The sequence below is a fragment of the Rattus norvegicus genome, chromosome 12 (genome assembly GCF_021556685.1).
Source record: "Rattus norvegicus strain SHRSP/BbbUtx chromosome 12, alternate assembly SHRSP_T2T, whole genome shotgun sequence".
Taxonomy (NCBI): domain Eukaryota; kingdom Metazoa; phylum Chordata; class Mammalia; order Rodentia; family Muridae; genus Rattus; species Rattus norvegicus.
In genome coordinates, this window is record NC_141545.1 from 34,103,727 (window position 1) to 34,122,481 (window position 18,755).

Consider the following 18,755-nt stretch of genomic DNA (forward strand, 5'->3'; position numbering starts at 1 on the left):
TTAAGGATCTCGATTTTCTATTGCTCCGAGCGTTAACCACTGCCTTGAAACTTGGCAGCTGATGTAACCAGCGTCCAGTGGCGGTGAACAGCGCCGCGGGCACCATTTCTGAGTGCTGCACTTCACTTCACAAGGTGTTAGAACTTCAACTTCTGCCGTCCAGCATTTGGACATTGGTTGCCTCTGCCTCCCAGTGCTCTGCCCTGGCTGCTCTCCGAAGTCCCGCAAATCTGTAGATAAGAAGACAACCTGGGGGGAATCTCTATCCTTCCAAAGCGTGAGTTCTGGGGGGAATTAAGCTCAGGTTGTCAGGCTTGTGTGGAGGTGCCTGTACTTGCCAAGCCATCTTGCTGACCCAACCTTTTTTTTTTTTTTTTTTCCTTTTTTTTTTTTGGAGCTAGGGACTGAACCCAGGGCCTTGCACTTGCTAGGCAAGCGCTCTACCACTGAGCTAAATCCCCAACCCCAACCCAACCTTTAAAAAACAGATTTATTTATATTTATTCAGTGTGTGTGTGTGTGTGTGTGTGTGAGAGAGAGAGAGAGAGAGAGAGAGAGAGAGAGAGAGAGAGAGATTGCATGCATTTATGAGCATGCAAGAGTCCGAGGAGGCCAAAGAGGGCTTCAGATCCCCTGGAACTAGAGGCATGAGCCTGTGAGCCACCCTGTGGCTTCTAGAAATCCAATCCAGGTTCTCTGCAAGAGCGACAACTGCTCCTACCCACTGAGCCATCTCTCCAGCTCCCCAACCGAGGTTTTTTTTTTTGTTTTTGTTTTTTGTTTTGTTTTTTTTGTTTTAACACCCTTTGAGGGATTTGAAATTGACTCCCCAGCCATCCTCTCTCTACAGATTTGAGGGTTCCAAAATCTTCACAGTACCGAGACCCTTCAGGGTTCCTATTTTTTTTTAAAGACTGAATAATATTCCACCATCTACAGGGACCATATGTTGTTTACTCTTGTGGACATGGGTGCACATGTGGGCTGTGTTTACCCTCTGTGTTCACTCTATGACCCTGCACTTTCTTCGTACCCCCCATGGGCCCCTGAAAGTCTCCCCCCTTGTGTTTCTAATCCAGGGACCCATTCTGCCCCCTCCAACCTTCTGCACTGGCCTCAGTTTAATCTCTCCTAGGCTTCCTGGACACCCTTGGCAAGCAAGCTCCAGGCCTCCCACCCCAGTGGCCAAGTCTGGTGACTTGCCTCCCTCCCCCTACCACCCAAGTACCTGATAGACAGAGCTCTTGACCCACAACTGTGGCCAGCACATTTACATGCCTCTTAACATGTTATTCCAGAACTATTCTTTGCAAACAATAGCAGGAAAGGAAATGTCTTGCCTGGCCGCCCGCCTGCCTTTATTAAAGTCAATGTCTAAATACTGCCTTTGCAAGTGTTCCATCCCCCCCAGTTACTGCTATCTCTTGTGAAGGAAATAACAGAATATCAATCATAAGACATTCTGGAAGTGAGCTTTGAAACCCAATCATGGGAGCTCTGAGGCAGAACGACGCCTACCAGGCTCACTGCCAACAGTGCCATGCCTGCCTCACTCTCGTGGAACGGAGGCCCTGTGTCTCAGCAAAGCCATGACCCATCCTTCCCGATGCACTCTTGGGGTCTAGGTTGTGAGTAGGTCAGGTGGCAAGGGAAGGAAGTGGAATGGGTGACAGGTACGGGGTCATGCTCCTGTCTCAGGCAGTCAGAGCGCCGGCCTTCCTGCTTGACAGGCATGGAATGTGCAGGCTGTCTTCATGTGTTTTTTTTTTTCTCTAATAAGATTCTAAATTTAGGGTATTTGAGTCACAGAAATATTGTGGAGACAGAATAGTGTCTTCCGAGATTTGTCACCAACTTCTACCATAACCACTTATACTGCCGCTGCTCATGGGGCGTTAAGGGCCCCTTACCTCAGATTTAGCCAAGATTATAATCTCAGGATTTAGAGGATAGAGGTAGGTGGGTCAGGAATTCAAGGTCAGCCTCAGCCACATAGCAAATTTTAGACCAGCCTGAATTCACCATGTGAGATCCTGTCTTAAACAAAACAAAACAAAACCAAAATTATTTAACGAATGGTTCTAACACCTGTGTTTCTCCTAATGTTGGTCCAAAGATTTTATCCAGGCAGGACATGTTTAGTGACTGTCTCCTCCTGGCAGTACAAGATTTGGGATGAGGGGCTATCTGGTGCAATGTTGCTAGGTAGGACTTGACTCATATTTTTCTAACCATCAGCCCATGGAGGGGCAGCTTCTGAGGTGAACTGCCATGTCTATGAGTTTGCAGAAAAAGAAAAAAAAAAGTCATGGAGAAATTTATATCCCATTAGGCAAGAATCTGTAATTGAGCCGGGCGGTGGAGCACTCTGGAGGCAGAGGCAGGCAGATCTCTGAGTTCGAGGACAGCCTGGTCTACAGAGGGACTTCCAGGACAGCCAGGTCTACACAGAGAATCCCTGTCTTGGGGCAGCGTGAGGAGAGAATCTGTGACTTACCTCGGTAACTTTGATCACCTGGTCAGAGTGTTTATGTTTTTGCTCTGTGATATTATTCAGCTGGGTCTTTCAGGAAGGAGCTGCTGCAAACTCCCCGTGAGGGGGGAGCCCACCACCTGTGGGGCAGGGGAAGCAATTCCCAAGTGTCCCAGGTGAGTCCGCTGCACAGGGATGTAGCCGTCTTAAACATGCTCGGTGGTGTTCACATGGTGACAAGTGACCGAGCACACACTGCTCGGAAGAAGCCTCTTAAGTGATGTGTGAGGGTTTGAGGGCCATCTGGCCTCTGCCTGTGAGCTGACCTGAGGACAGTAGGTGTCCATGTGAGGGATGAGTGCTCCTTGTGTGAGGGATGATGGCTCCCCATTTGTCTCTTTCTCATTTACTTTGCTGTCTTTTATGGGCATCAGCATGGATTCACGGATATTGACTCACACGCTAGAATCTATTGCGATGGTGTTAATTATGTGCTCCTGTTGTGAGGGCTCTTCGGTTGGCTCCTCTGGTAAGCTCCGCCTACCCAGCATGTCAGTCACTTGGGACACTTTCGAGCCTTGCTTCCACTGTGCCCTTCCTGCCCAGGCTTGGTGCTAGACGGTTCTCTAAGGAGTCACTGGGAAATGGACTCAGGGGCCACAGTCTGGGCACTGGGTGTTAATGGCTATGGGGGGGAGGGGGCAAGCTGGTCCTTCTCTCCCTTTCCCTCCCTTGTTCATCTCTCTTCAGCAGAATGCTAGCTCTTACTGACGTCCCACCCCACCCCACCCTCCTGTCTCTTCAGTCCCAACACCTGCCAAGCGCTCTTGAAGGCTTCAGTGGTCAATGGACTTTACTGTATGCTGGCCTCCCACTGCCCTCTTGGGGCTCTCTGAGGCGTGCACAAATCTGGGGCTGCTGTGTTTTTCATCTCCATCCCTCGAGGCATCTCTGTGGGAAGGATCTTCCTGGCTGGTGCCAGTGAAACTGAGCAGCGGCCATGGTCAGGATGGTGAGGCCTCCTCTGGACACACTGTGCCCTTGGCTGCCAAGTGCTGTGTTCTCCTAGAAGCTGCAAGTTTGTATGTAGACAATGGAGGCACCCTCAGAAGCCCAGGGGTCACAGGCTACACGTGGCCTACAGTGTAGCCATTCCACGCATTTTGCATATACTTTTGAATTGGGAGGACTGTACCCAAAAGGGAATCTGGGTCATTTCCAGGTCCGTGAGGGGACCATCCTGGCTTCATCCTGGGCAGGATACAGAGGCTTCTGTTCTGCCTTGAGGTGTGGGTGAGTGGGGAGCCCCCCAAATGCTTTCTTAAATCTGCTTCGGATGTTCCTGCTTTCCTAAACCGCGTCTGCTGAGCAGCTTATGAACTTGTAATTAAAGCAACTTTTCATGCTGCTGAAGTGAGATGATGGAAGCTGTCCTTCAGGGGACTTTGTGCAGCCTAAGATGACTGAAACCTCAGTGGGCACAGGGGAGCCGGAGACATAGGCTCTTTGAGCCTGTCTAGGGCCGGGGCATGTGTGTAATCACCAGCCCTTGTTTTATGGATTGAACCAGTGAACCCTGAGTAACTGTACCTAACCTCCTTGCGATTTCTTGGTAACAGCACCTCTTGGCTCACCACCTCTGAGGGTCAATGTCCCTGCTGGATACATGCACCCACTGAAAGTTGTTCCCTGAATCCCAACAACTGAAAAGGGAGGAGATGGCTGGCTGTTAGGGGCCAGCAGGACCACTGATGTGTATGTCTGTCTCTCTGGGGGAGGGGGAGGAGGCTTCACCACAGGAACAGCCAGCAGCCCGAAGCCGTGAGAGCCTGCATCAGCTCCCTACAGACAAGGTCACAAAGGAGGATGTGCAGGGGACAGCTTCGACCTGAAGAGGGCTTGACCTAGCTTGATGTTTGTTTATAGGAAGAAGCCACTTGGAGCCCTTCTCAAGTAAGTACCCCAAATACAACACAGGAGCTCCCTGAGTGCTGAGTTCTTAAACCTGTCCCCAGGTGGCACCACCCTAGATCCTGGACATTGCAAAACAAAGATATGTGTAGTTCGTCATTCAGTCAAGAGCTGACAGAATCCCACACAGAATTGCAAAAGAAGAGCACTAGTTGTTACCATCTACTGTATCCTCCTGTGACAGAACGGGCACATTCATATCAGAGAAGCTGGCGCTGCTCTTGATGTAGACTCCCGAGTGACACCTTCCCCACTGACACTATTAATCCTGGTTCACAGTGGAAAAATGACACAGCAGCGAAAGGGAACTGCATGGGACCACCAAAGACAAGACACTTGACCACAGGCTGGTACCGAGCGGTGGCCCTGCCTCACTGTCACCGTATGCAGAGCACGATTCAGCAATAAGCAGCCAGTAAGCAGACCATGTCAGAGCAACATAAATACAATCAGGGGTTTTTAAATTGCAATTATTTTGACTTCTTGCGTGTGTGATGTCTATGTACCGTGTGTTCTTGGTGCCCACCGAGGCCTGAGAAGGCATGGAATCCCCTATGCCTGGGATTAGTCAGCTGGGGCTGCCATCTGGGTGATGGGGATTGAGCTTAGCCACTACACCATCTCTCCAGCCCCTTTCCTATCCTTCTGACAAGGTCTCACTATGCAGCCCTGACTGGTCCGAATGAGAACAGACTGGCCACTTCATTTTATTGATCATTAAAAATAAGAAATTAAAAGGAGCCCCTTTCAGCCTGGCAAGGTGATAACCATCTGGCAACTTGGGATGTGGAGGCAAGAGGATCAAAGTCATCCTTGACTACATACACAGGTAGAGGCCAACACAAACGTAAAGAGAATTCTACAAACAAAATGGACAGGTGCTGACAGACACATTTAATCCTAGCTCTCGGAAGGCAAAAGCAAGATCTCTGAATTCAAGGCCAGGAGATTCTGTCAACTCCCAACAAACAAACAAACCCCTTTCATCCGACTTCTGTAAGAGTCTAGAATCGTGAGTGTGGCAGTGTTTGTCACCTTTGGTCAGCACTTTCACTCTCTAGACTTACCCTGTACTCTGTGGTCCCTGTAGGCAGGTGGGGGACGCGTGTGCGCGTGTGTGTGTGTACATGCGTGCGCACATGCCTGTGATGTTTTTTCCTGAGGTTTGTGCTATGAACAGGGAGGAGTGGCTCCTTGGGAACCAGAGGCTCAGATTAGGCAAGCTGAGTGTCAGGAGTCCTCCGAGGACATCTTCAGCACATAGGTTTATACGAGTCACCATTTGTGGCTGCAGTCACTAGGGATGGGGAGGCAGAGGTCTGGGCACTGATACAACCTGACACAGCAGAGGGAAGCACAGAGCTGAGGATGGCAAGTACCCCGGTTCCCCCGTGTATGGAATGGAGGAGCCCAGCAGATGTGGTGATCCCGTCTTCTCTGTTGTGGGTGGCATCTCTCACGGACACCCATTTTCCTGTTCTGTCACCTCTGTCACCTGCCCTGCCCACACCAGCCTCTGGAGGCTCTGAGTGTCTTGAGGGGAAGCACCAGGCCCACACTGAGGACCACTGCAAGGAGGAAAGGAGCCCATTTCTGGTCGGGCACATGGCAGAACCTGCAAGAGAAGCCTGAGCACATAGAATCGTCCTGAGCAAGCTTCAGCGTCAGATGGATCAGGGCTCTGGTGTCAGTCTAGGCAAGCAGGTCTTCATTTCTGGTGTCAGGACCCTGTGTGCTTAGCATGGAGTCCTGAAGGGAGGGACACACAAACCTGCATCTTCCTGGGGCAGTCAAGAGCTTGACGTCAGGATGACCTTTGACTGACTGGCCTGGCAGAGCCCCTCAGGGGCATAGGTGGGACATCCGAGACCATGTCCCTTCAGACGGCACCACTGGAGGGAGGCGGGCTTTCCCCACATGCAGGCACATTAAGTGACAGACACACCAAAGGAAGGAGCTGCCCCAGGCTGCTAGCTAGAAAAGGTGTTTCCCATTTTATTTGATAATACATTTTCACAGAAACATGATATATTTACATATATACAGGTAAGAGACTGCTGGTCAAAAATCTGAAACAGAAAATGTCACCAAAAATTTACAAAAGCCACCGACTGACCCAGGGAGTTGGGCTGGAGAACCTGGAGAGCCGCATGGAGGTCGGCACAGAGCTTGCAGCTCAGCTTCTGACTTCTGGACTGTGGCTGCTCTGAGCAGTAGCCCAGCACCTGTAGCCACAGCCAGGGCCACAGCCATGCTGCTCGCCAGGGGCTGGCTCCGTGGCTGCCCTCTCAGGACGCGCTGGTCTGCAGGTTTTTTGAAGCTGCGAGCATTGCTCTTACTTTGGCCATGAGATCCTGTGTGGGAGACATGAAGGAAACCTGAGCCTCCCGCTGACCAGATTTGTGAGGGGGCCGTGGTGAGGACAGGAGGCAGAGCTTCCAGTAGCCATGCCTTCAAGTAATGTATGCAGCTGCAAACCTTTCCAGGCCACACAGGGACCAAAGTCAACTTCTTTGTCTTGTCATGAACCTCCCACATCTGTGACCCCATGTGGCCTGAGGGTACAAGCAGAGCCCAGGATGTGTCACCCGTGGAGAGAGAGACTCCACAGCATGGCCACCCCACAGGGACATGAGCTTCCTTTGGGAGGTGCGGCTCCCCAGAAAGTGACTCCTTCTCTTTCCTGCTAGGCTCTGACCTAGTACTTGGCTGTGGCAGGCCAGAACCAGAGTCAATAGGTGACCAGCCCAAGATTTTGACTGGGTTAGTGCTGGTCAAACATGGGGCGAGAAGGAAAATTATCAGGAGAAAATTATAAAAGTGGAAAGAACGAGAGCACCCCATCTTACCTGAGTTATTTTGCTCTGCACAGAGGAGACGATTGCTGAGGAGATCTGGCCATCTTTTTCCTGAGAAACCCCCCTAAATGCAGAGGGAAGAATGGAGGGTCAGACATCCCCCACAATCTGAAGAGCAGTTCCCATGCCCCGTAGAGCACAGCTTCAGGTCCCTGTGCGTACATGGTGAGCATCTGCCCCACCCAGCCACCTTCCCATCCCAGGAGCACACATTTGTATACCCACTTCAAGTGCCTCACAAAATGAAACTAACTCACACTCTAACAGCGCCATTACGTAAATGCTTGCAAAGAAGAGGCTAAGGACGGAGGCACCCCCAGTGGCTTTTGGTTCCCATGTAAGGCTTCTGTGGATGTGGATAACACCCACATCCTGGTGGTTGGGGCTTTCTACACTCCGTCTAGGATGGGGCCTTTCAGATGCTGACCCTTGGGTGAGCTGTGTTCCTCATGGAGCAGGCATGGACACTCAAGACCCCCAGACTTCAAGGCAATCCCAATAGGAATAACCTCCTGAAATCCCGTCTGTCTCAGACCTTCTGAGTCCTGCACAGCAGATGGTGGGGATGGGTGGAGGCACTCACAGTGGGTGCTGTCCAGGCCTCACTGCCCTCCCCTTGCTCCTTCCTACTGAGAGCCACCCAGAGGTCATGGTTACCTGGATCGTTCCTGGGAGGAACCTCGGCTCTCCACAGGAGAGATGCTGGCCGAGTGGGCTGAGTGGGCCGAGGGACGCTGTGCTGCCTGTTTACTCGGGGAAGTCGACTGCGACCGGGCCTTGGCCTTGGTGCGAGAGCGTGAGCGCCGTTTCTTCTTCTTCTCATGGGGACTTCTGAAAGGGACGTGCTTGTCAGGGCACACGCAGGGACTGACAAGAGGGCAGTGTGAACGTGTCAGGAGCCTCTCCACACAGGGGACCTTCTCTTTTCTTTTGGGGACATCTATTCTAGGATGGCTTGAATTGTGAAGCTGAGGATGACCTGAAGCTCATCTTCCTTCTTCTACCCCCTAAGTTCTGGGACTACAGGATGCACAGTCATGATTGGTTGGCGTGGTACAGGCAAACTGAATCCAGGGCATCGTGCATGCTAGGCAAGTACTTCAGCAGCTGAGCACATCCCTAGCCTCACACGCGTGCCTCAGACAGCTATAACCCTTCAGTCAATTGAGCCTGTGCATCCACAGGGTGCTGGGTGTTAAAAGGACCATCCAGAAGCCAGCCTCTGCACAGGGGAAGCTTAGTCCTAGGGAAACGTCTGGCATTTAATATACAACGAACAATCTATTTGCATTGAAAATACCAAGATAACCACCAAAGAAAAGCCTCTAGGAAAAGTCTATACTGCTTTCTCATTCATGCCAAACGAGAGGAAATTATCAGCCAAATCCTGTAGACATGGGTTCATCTGCTGAAAAATGCCTAGCTCGTTCTACCATGTACAGATGTGTGCACACATGAACACAGGGTGGGTAGACTAGGAGGACGCAGACTTGGAACCCCCAGCACACAGGACAGCATCACTGCCAGCCTGAGTCGCCTCCCACTGAGTCTGTCTTAGAATGATCTGCAAATTTATCTCTGACTCCTGGGCCCTTTCCTTTCTCCTGCGCTGCAGGACACCGCCAGGCAGCCTCCCTGTACTCCTGTATCTCTCAGTGTGCCCACTTTGATGGGAACACTGGTAAACCATTGCCCGCCACTTCTCTCTGCGATCGATCGCCAGGAACCTGCTCCAGGGTATTTGGGTTTCCAGAGGAAGCAGAGCCCCTTCCCAACCTGGCCCAGCCCTCTATCCTCCAGGGAGGGCCCACCAAAGCCTGTCCACACAGCCACTGATCAACAAGGCTGAATCATCTGCTACACTGGGTTGTACCGTCTCATGTTAGGCTGTGTGATTGCCCCGTATTTCCTTGGTGCCATGACACAAACTGTCCCCATAGTCTCCAGTGCCCACAGGTGCTTTCAGGCTGACAAGCACCAGCAGAGGGTCAGGGAGCCCCACATGGGCACCAGACCAGCACAGAGGCCCGTACAAGGCCAGCCGGGTCACCCCAGTGTTCCAGCCTGGCTTTCTGTGTACCACCCAGGTGAGAGCAGACTGCCAGGCCTGAGGAGCACAGCTGCCCCGGGAGCCCAGCACAGCAGCCTATGACTGAGGTTTAGATACTGGAAGGCAGTGTCCCTGGGTTGGAGTTGTGGGTGGCAGCCCGGTGTCCTTTAGCGAGGAGACATGGATCTAAGTGGAAATGGTTCAGATATGGGACATATGGGAGAGCTGCTGGGCTGGGGTGTCTGTGTACACAGACAAGCTGGATTTCAGAGGGGGAAGCCCAGGATGGTCAGGACCACAAAGCTAGCCAAGCCTATGTAGCTATATGCTGAGTAAGAGTGAACAGCTTCGGGGTTGGGGATTTAGCTCAGTGGTAGAGCGCTTGCCTAGGAAGTGCAAGGCCCTGGGTTCGGTCCCCAGCTCCGAAAAAAAGAAAAGAAGAAGAAAAAAAAAAAAAGTGAACAGCTTCCTAACCTGAACTGTGAGCTTGGTTTAGTGTGTGTGTGTGTGTGTGTGCGCGCGCGCGCGCGTGCGTGCGTGCGCATGAGAGTGTGCAAATACTTTAAAAAAAAAAAGGTTCTGGAGAGATGGCTCAGTGGTTAAGGGCACTGACTGCTCTTCCAGAGGCCCCGAGTTCAATTCCCAGCAACCACATGGTGGCTCACAACCATCTGTAATGGGATCTGATGGCTTCTTCTGGTGTGTCTGAAGACAGCTACAGTGAACTTATATACATTAAATAAATAGTATTTAAAAAAAAAAGAGGGTGCAAATACAAAGGTCAGAGGATAACAGTTGATAGTTTTCCCACTCTTCCACCCTTTCCTGAGTCCTGGGGATCAAACCCAGGCTGCCAGGCTTGCATAGCAAAGCACCCTTACTTGCCGAGCCATCTCACCAGGCCCAGTCTAGTCTGAACAGTCTGACCTCACATGGGAAGAAGTCAAGTTTCTGCAGGAGCGAAGCAGTTTGCTCACTTCTGAAGTTGCTGAGGTGCACTTTGCAACTTGGCCCTCTGTGCTGCTGCTGAGTGGCCAATGCAACACTGCAGCTTGTTGTTTTAGAACATTCCCTCAGTATACTTTCCAGCCTGTGCCTTCCTTCACACTCAATCGTGACCTCCGTTCTGTAGGAGCCAACCCATACCACTGTGTGGGGCTCTGCAGTGCTCCTGGTCTCCTGTAAAACTGCGCATGTCCACTTGTTCTTACACCAACACTAGCACTGCCCTGTGTGCAGTTTCGGTCACCTCACCTCTCCTTGCTTCTTGACCAAATGTTCCCAGTGCACTCTGGGGAGAGCAGCTCTGAAGTCCCACAGGAATACCTGCAACTTGTAAGAAACTAAGCTGTGTCTGCAGCTGTGAAAATGGGCCAGCAAGCCCTCACGCACTCACACTAAGCAAAGTGGAACCGCTGTGCGTCCCTTACTCCTGAACGCCAATGTTCAGCAATATCTATCTGAGTGCACACTGCTAACTAATGTGTCTCTGTCATCAGTGGCTTCTGGGTCAGACCCAGGCACCATGGGTGTCTTTTTCACAGGAGGATTAACCACTTGGTCTCTTACTTATCCCTGGAGGAAGGTATTTGACTTTAACGACACCGACCATATTACACTTTCCTCCCTTGGTGAAGTCTCTTCTGTCTTCTTGTGGGTGGGCGTCCACAAGTGTGTGGAGGCCACCCTTAGACTTCATTCTTCAGTCGCTATCCATTTTGGTTTTCTGTTTTCATTTTGGAGACAGGTCCTCACTGTGAAGCCCAGGCTGGCCTCAAACTCCGAGCTCTGCCCGCCTGTGGAGTCCTAGGGGGGCTGCCTATCTGTCTCCCTGGTCCTGGTTCCAAGCACATGCCACCAGTCTGGCTTTTTATGTGCATCCTGCATACAGAACTCAGGTCTTCCTGCTTGTGTGGCAGGGACTTTACTGACATAGCCATCTCCCCAACACAGCAGGGCTCTCTACGCCCTAAGCAGTCTCAGGGACACACTGTTTTCCGGTTCTGGCTTGTGCACTTAGATGCTGATCTAAACTGAACTAACGTGTGTAGTTTGTTCTTTCTCATTCTGCTGGGGACCTCTCTGGTCCCAACGAACTGCTCCAGTGTTGTGGTCTAACCACAGGCCCAGGCCGCAGCGTGGGCTCTGAGGGAATTGCAGTGAGTGCTTCATCATGAAGCTTGGCTTTGTTCTTTGACTGGCATGGTCTCAGTCTGTCTGCCAGTTCCTCAGAAGGCTGAGGATGGATCTGTGCTGGGGTTGGTTGGATCCACAGAGCACAGAGGACAGGAGCTGTGAGTAGTAGGCTTTGCTATAGCTGAGGAGAGGCTGATTCTCAGAGTACTATCTTGAACACGAATACGCACAGCATACGCACAGCGTCATTGCCGGCTTAGGGCTTAGTCAGTATGGTTGGCGGTGAGTGGGGAGTGCGCTTCTCTCCATGGAGAAGGTGAAGAGTGAGCAGTTCCCTGATTCCTGCAAGCTGGATTCGCAGGGAAAAACAGGCTGGAGTTGGGGCAAAGTTCTAAGATGTAAATTCCAATTCCTAAACTGGATTTTCCTAAACACAACGAGGACCAATCAAATGATGTCCTTCTCCTGTCAGTTTGGGACCCTGTCCATCTCTCAGAAAGACAGAATTTCCTTATTATCCAGGTCTGTAGGCCTTTCCTGCTTATCAACCAATCCTTTGACTATGCCCTGTGAACAACTCTAGCTGTTCCTTTACACTGCTGTCTTATTTGCCACCATCTCCTCTCACGTTCACATCTCCTTGCTTCTGACCAGTTCTTTTCCCCGGTTCTGGCCACGCTCCTACACTGTTCCTCTTGTAGTTCAGTGCAGACCTCACAGAGATCGACTTTTTTCCTAGGTGGCTCCCATACAGGAGAAAGGCCATACTTCACATTACACACTCCAAGCATGGCTGATCGCCTCTCTCAGCCAGGGTGCATGAGTGTGCTGTGACTTTCCATACTGTCACAGGTCTCTGTGACTTCAGGTCTCTGGCACACCACGCTGTGTAAGAGAACACCAAGCACCACTGTCCTGGTCATTGCTGTGTCCCTGGGCCACTGCCATGGCTGTGAGTCTCTGGTGTCTGCTCTGTGTGTGCACTGCTGTTTCTCTTCAAAGCACTGAACAGCCATCGTTGCATTTTTGCACACATTTTGAGCATCACATCCTGCCTCAGAGTCAGCTATCACTTTCCTGCCATGAGAACAGGGAAGTGCATCTTCCTTGCCTTTTAAAATCTCCTGTAAGTGTATTTATTTTTAAAGTGTCTTTTTTTTTTTTTGAGACAAAAGTTCCACTTAGTCCAGGCTGGCTTCAAACTAGCCATGTAGCAGAGATGATCCCCTCTGTTCCTGCCACTTGCCATCTATAGGCAGGCCGTTCATGGTCGACTGAAGCAGGGTCTTGAGTCCTCTACCCACTGAGCCAGGCCCTAAACTGTCTGAGACGGGATGCAGCTCCATAGCAGAGAGCTTTGTTTAGCCATGAGGGGCCTTGGCTTTGCCCCTAGCACTGCTGGCAGCCCAGGGTCTCCAAGGCCACCTTTTTATAAACAAGCCTGGCCCGCCCACCACCCACCCTCTGCCTTGTTTTCCTTTTCCCTCCTGAGCTGCTGTTTTCTTTGAGTGAAGTTTTTATTGTTTTATATCTTCTCAGCTTTTGTTCATTTACTTGAGAAAATATTTTTTGCTTTGTTTTTTGAGACAGAGTCTCACTATGTAGCCTGGCTGTCCTGGAACTGTGTAAGCAGGCTGGCCTCTACCTCCTGAGTGTGGGATTAGAGGCGTGTGTACTATCCCCGGCTAAAAACATTTCTATTTACTTGTGTGTGTGTGTGTGTGTGTGTGTGTGTGTGTGTGTGTGTGTGTGTGGACAGACTGTGGGAGTCGGTTCTCTTTTCTCACATGTGGGCTTCAGAGATCAAACTCCTGCTGGTGGGTGTGGCAGCAGGTGCCATCCCCGCCCTCTGTGCTTTCCAGCTATGTTTTCCCCGGGTCTTGCAGGAACTGTAACGGACATCTCATTTTGCAAGGTCCCGTTGAATGAGTAACCCTCTGCACACGGTGAGAGCCTTTCAGCCATGAACTTCAGATGCTATGCTGCATGCAGGGCTTTGCAGCCGAACTGCAATGGGAAGCAGCCACTCCCGTGGACGCCCTCCTGCCTTCAGTAAGGAGCCAGCGCATCCAGTGACTGCAGTGGGAATTCCAGACTCCAGGGAAACACGGCTCACGGCGCACGCTCACGGCGTCTGTGCTTGGATGCGGCTGTGTGCGGTCATGCTTTACCAATTTTCTTGTGCTGTTTGAGCCAGTGTCTCACGAACCTGTTTAGCTATGGATAACCTGGACCTCTTGAAGCTTCTTTCTCCACCTTCCGAGTGTTCAACAGCGAGGTCACAGGTGTACACTGCTACGCCCTGTCTACCACACTGCACTCTGAAAATGTGCACTAGGCTCTGAGTCTGATTTCCAAACCTTCACCAAAAGGCAGTGGGGTGGGCTGGAGAGATGGCTCAGAGGTTAAAAGCACTGACTGCTCTTCCAGAGAACCCGGGTTCCATTCTTCACACCCATAGAGCAAATCACAACCAAGCGTAACTCCGGATCTCTTCCGGCCTTCGCAGGCACCCAGCATGCATGGGATGCACACGCATGCCAACACTCACGCACATAATAATGGAATAAAAATAAAGCAGAAAGGAAGAGCGGGGCAGGAAAGGCAGTGGGGAGTCTGCACACTGGGGTTGGAGAAGCACCAAGGCCAGACACAGAACAAGGTGACAACTGGCTTGGAGGCTCCTGGAGTCTGTCACAGTGATGAGCAAGGGAGGGGCCGGGAACAACAGAGGAGAGAGGGGACCAGAAAGTAGCCATTGTTGCTGTCACTAGTGGTTGTGGCAGTGCCCACTGGAAGGTCAAGGCAGAGGCACTGTTAGCTGAGGGACATCCTAAGTTAAGGTGTCCTTCCATGCCGAGTACTGCGGTCCTGCAGCACTGCTGGCCTGTACTCTTGCAAGTAGGAAGGAAGGGCAGTGGGTGGAGCCACAGGGAAGCAGGAGGGGACAGGCAGCTGAGTGAGCTGTTGAGCAAATGTGTGAGGGGCTCTCAGTACCATGTTAAGACCCCGTACGTAGTTAGTGGGCAGGGCAGTGGTGGCCCACGCATGTTCCCAGCACCAGGAAGGCAAAGGCAGGCAAATCTCTGAGTTTGAGGCCAGACTGGTTTATAGAGTGAGTTTTAGTACAGCCAGGGACACACAGAAAAAACCTGTTTTGAAAAACAAAATGAAATGAAAAGAAAAAATCCCCAACACCTTAGTTAGCAGGTAGTGATCAGTCTGCAGGAAACTGGTTCCCACTGCAGTAGAGCGCAGCAGGGCACCCCATCTGGGGGATGCCAAGTATCAGAGTGACTGAATCAGCACAGGCCTCGGCAGTGTGGAGGGAGACTGAGACAGGACTAAAGGTGCCGGACGGCAAGTGGAGCAGCTCCAGGCCTGCAGTGGAGAACACGGTGGCCAGCGGCTGCACGCTCTCAGTGGCTGTGCTCCTGGGGAAGCAGCGGGGTTCAGCTGAGGCCCCTGGGGCAGTCGTTTTTTTAGGCAGACGGTGCTCCAGCAGAAGAGTCAGAGGCCTCACAAGTCCTGTGCCTAAGATGGGGATCGCTCCCCGCACTGTGGACAGCGGAGCGGCCCCTCTACCACCTTCTCCCATCATCTCCCTTTGAATGTAAAGGTTAATTTGAGGGCAAAGCAAGAATTCTTCTGTTGAGAAAGATCTTTTGCTGTAAAAATTAATTTTAGACCATGCCCTTTACATATACCAAAGGTGATGATGAACTTCAAATGTTAAACCACTTGCTTCAGGAATGAATTCTGTGTATTGCAATAGCTGGGAGGATTACGACGCTGGAGTGTGGTTTATAAATGTGAACTTGTATTGCAAGCCTTTGCTGACACTCATCAGCCTCAAAGCTCCTCTGCTGGCTTTTCAGGTTACAGAAGCGATCTCCTTCCCCCAATCAACACCTATCCTGTGACCAGCTGACAGGCTGCTTTGTGCTACTTCACCTTACTGCTTCCAGAGGCGAGGATTCTGTGGTCACCACTCTATTCATGCCCTGTAGGTAGCATGGTGGCCAAATAGCTGGGGCTCTGAAGTGCCCTGTTCACCTGTAATCCAGGGTCTGTCCTCTAAAGATTCTAGCCCTTTCTGGCTGTGTTTCCCCATGACCGGAGGGGGGCTGACCAGTCCTGTCCAATTGGGAACTAGCGCAATCCACTAGGCGACACTAGTTGATAGGAACAAAGGAAGATGTTCCAGGGCAGCACCCAAGCTAGAGCATGGCTCCTATGGAGTGGCTACCCCCCTGCAGTCGGAGTCTGGATTTCCAACCTCTCCCAAGGCCTAAAACACTTGGTCCCTAGGTGCTGCTGCAGGATGGCCCGGTGCCTTCAAGAGGGACCTAGAGGACATGCCCCTGCAGAGGGACCAGCCCTTCCTTTTGCTGCCTGGTAACTAGACAAAGGGTTTGGCCTAACATGTGCTCCCACAATTCACTGCCTCAGCACTGGCCCAAAGCAACAGGACTGATGGACTGGGGCCTCCAACGCTAATGTAAATAACTGCTCGTTCTCTGTAGGCGGGTTGGTTACCCAGGCAGTGCTAGAGGGATGGAAGCTGACCGACACAGCCGGAGGCGGGCACCACAGAGTGTGGGCAGGGCCTCCCAGAGTTAGACAAGAGCCAGAGAGAGTGTTCGCGAATGTGCGGGCAGGACAGCTGGGGTTCTCACTGGGTGGAGGACACTATGGCTCACAGGGTAACAGGTAAACTATGGCTGGGACTTCTGCTCTACAACCATGCTGGCTGACCTCCTTGTTGTCCTTACAATGGAGACAGATACCTAGAAATGGCCCAAAGCCGGAGCCTGGACCTATTCTCTTCCCCACTCATCATCCATCACATAGCACCCAGGTCCGGTGGTCATTACTGGAGACAAAGCAGGACACTGAGATAAGATGTTTGCATTTTCCTAGTTGACTGTTCCCTGAAGACAGTGAAGAGGGCCTGGGGCAGATCCAGCAGAGACAGCAGGAGCCCTGGGTTAGTGTTAAGGAAGAACAGAGTCCAGAGAAAAGCCATGTGAGGGCTCCACAGGCATGGACACAACTGTGCTCTGGACTCACGTGATCCTGAGAGACGCTACTACTGAAGACGGGGACTGCGCCCTCCCATAATCTGTGACTGTTTCACACAGGCGACAGACACCAAGACGTCAGAAGACCAAGTTTTCTCCCTGTGAGACATGGTAGCCTACCTGGAACGGGTCCGTTTCCTGCTGACTCCAGGGCTGCCGCTCATCCGGTAGGCTGTGGGGACACTCCTGTCTTCCCGTCGTCTCTCTGGAGAGTGAGCTCTCCTTCTTGGGGACCGAGACCGTGACCTAGACAGACAACAAGGTGGACTATTAGCTCTGTTTAAGGCCGAGTCTAGGTAGTGTGCACCTCCCTAGCATGAGGCGAGCGAGGCCCTGTCTGAGACGCAGGCTGTGCAGATGGGCCCTGCATCCTGACACCAGCTTGGAGGCACAGCGCCTCTCCCCACCCCTGCCTGCACTATAGCAAGGCTTGGGTCTCCAGGAGGCTGCGCTCGAGCTTCCCCGCTTGCCTTGTGCTCTCTCTCACTCTCTCTCTCTCGCCTGAGGCTTTCAGCTCCCCGAGGCTGCTCCTTCCTTCAGGCAGGGAAAGGTGCCTAGATACTAGCAGTCAGGAGAAACTAAAGGTTGAGAAGCCAAGACCTGCAGGCTGCACCTTGCCACTCCCTGTCACTCATCTCAGGCCGTGTGGCAGGAGGCATCAGGAACACACACTACAGACCCACTGGCATGAAGCCCAAACCCTGCACCTGCTCAGAACACGATGCCTCATGCCGGCCTGATATAAGCAAACCCCAGCTATGAATACTTGTTCTTTTTGATTCATGCCGGGACATACTCCACAAATGGCAAGACAGACCCTCGAGTCCCTCTCATCCTTGTGTGTATGGAGGTCCTTAATAAAGGGCTCCTCAATGATGGCTTGAGACTTATTTTAGTTCTCCAACCATCTGCTATTTCAGGAAAATCTGTAATAAGCAGAAATTTAGGGGGGAAAAAAGCCCTACCAAACCCAAACTTCTCTCTGTTTGGTTTCCATGACAACCTACTAAAAACCAGTATTGAGAGAGCAGTTTGATTCCAAAATTTGACAAAGTTCTTCATTGACTCATTCTAAGCAGAACAAATTCTTCCCTCCCAATAACAACGACACAGAGTTGTTGAGGAATCAAGTTCTGGCCACATCCTGGCCCCAGTGAACCTATGCTGGTCTCTTCAGTAGGGCTGGTCTAGGTGGCGCCTCCCCAGACCTTCCCTAGGCTACACAGACTACAGAGGTGGGGGCAGTCAGACACCTTGACGGTTTACCAGGTTTCCCCTCAAAAGAGCTCCAGGAGTCAAAGCTGCTCGAGGCCGAGGCTGCCTGATAACTCTCCTGCTGTGCTGCCGCCACTGCCGAGCTGCTGGGACAAGGCTCCACACTCAAGATCCCTGGGGAGGCTGAGGGCCTGCGGTCGGAGGCACATACTTCACACTCAGAATGAAATGTGCCGGGCTGGGTGCTACCAGAGCCGTGAGAAAGCTCCGCTCGCTCACTCAAAGCTTTAGCACCTATGGATGCTTAGCATAGAATTCTACAATAAACTCAACAATTAGGAAAAATAAGTTAGTTTAAATGCCTGCACATTGAAAACGTTGAATTACAATACTGTTTTGCAGTGGCCATTAGTATTATGAATTCTTCAGAACACAGTGGCTGTTCCCAGTACAGTTCAACTCTTCTGGGAAGGAGGCCCTGCTCAGAACAGGGCACCAAATAGCAGCCGGTAATTCTGTAGGTTTCACTGTAATTAAGCCTTAATGCTTTTAATTCTGTTAACCAGGCTCTTAATATTGACGACAGGGCAGGGCAAGCAAGAGCCAGGAATCCCAGCCTACTAGTAAATCAGTAGTGTGACGTCACCATGGGCCTTCTTAAAGAAGACAAACTGGTCTCAATTAAAAACTTCCAGGCATAGTACAACCAAGACATCCCTTTCTGAATGACCACAATGCTTTTTGCTCTTGGAAGCAGGAAACTCTTAATGATAAAACTCCAACTACTGTCTGAACACCAGTGTCTGCACCTACACAAACCATTCCACTGCTCCTCTCCCTGCTCCAGGGCTTCTCATAGCTGTGCGACTGATAGCAAGAGGTGACTCGGCAGCCAGGCTGTGGATCTGACCCAGTGGGAACTGGCTACGGATGTGAAGGTTAACTGCATTGGGTCAAGTTACCCTCTC

General features: G+C 51.5%; 1 protein-coding gene across 20 annotated transcripts in view; it reads right to left on the reverse strand.

Moving 5' to 3' along the window:
* Positions 1–6,412: 6,412 nt before the first annotated feature.
* Sfswap (splicing factor SWAP) overlaps positions 6,413–18,755 on the reverse strand; it is a 70,317-nt gene continuing 57,974 nt past the window's right edge. For 8 of the 20 annotated variants that reach the window (XM_087578383.1, XM_087578380.1, XM_087578374.1 and 5 more), the window contains exons 15-19: positions 17,826–17,978; positions 16,693–16,818; positions 7,960–8,169; positions 7,294–7,366; positions 6,413–6,798 (exon numbers count right to left, since the gene is read on the reverse strand). In XM_087578383.1, the coding sequence (XP_087434509.1) occupies positions 6,733–6,798; positions 7,294–7,366; positions 7,960–8,169; positions 16,693–16,818; positions 17,826–17,978 (628 nt within the window). In that variant the 3' untranslated portion in view covers positions 6,413–6,732. 20 annotated transcript variants of the gene reach the window in all.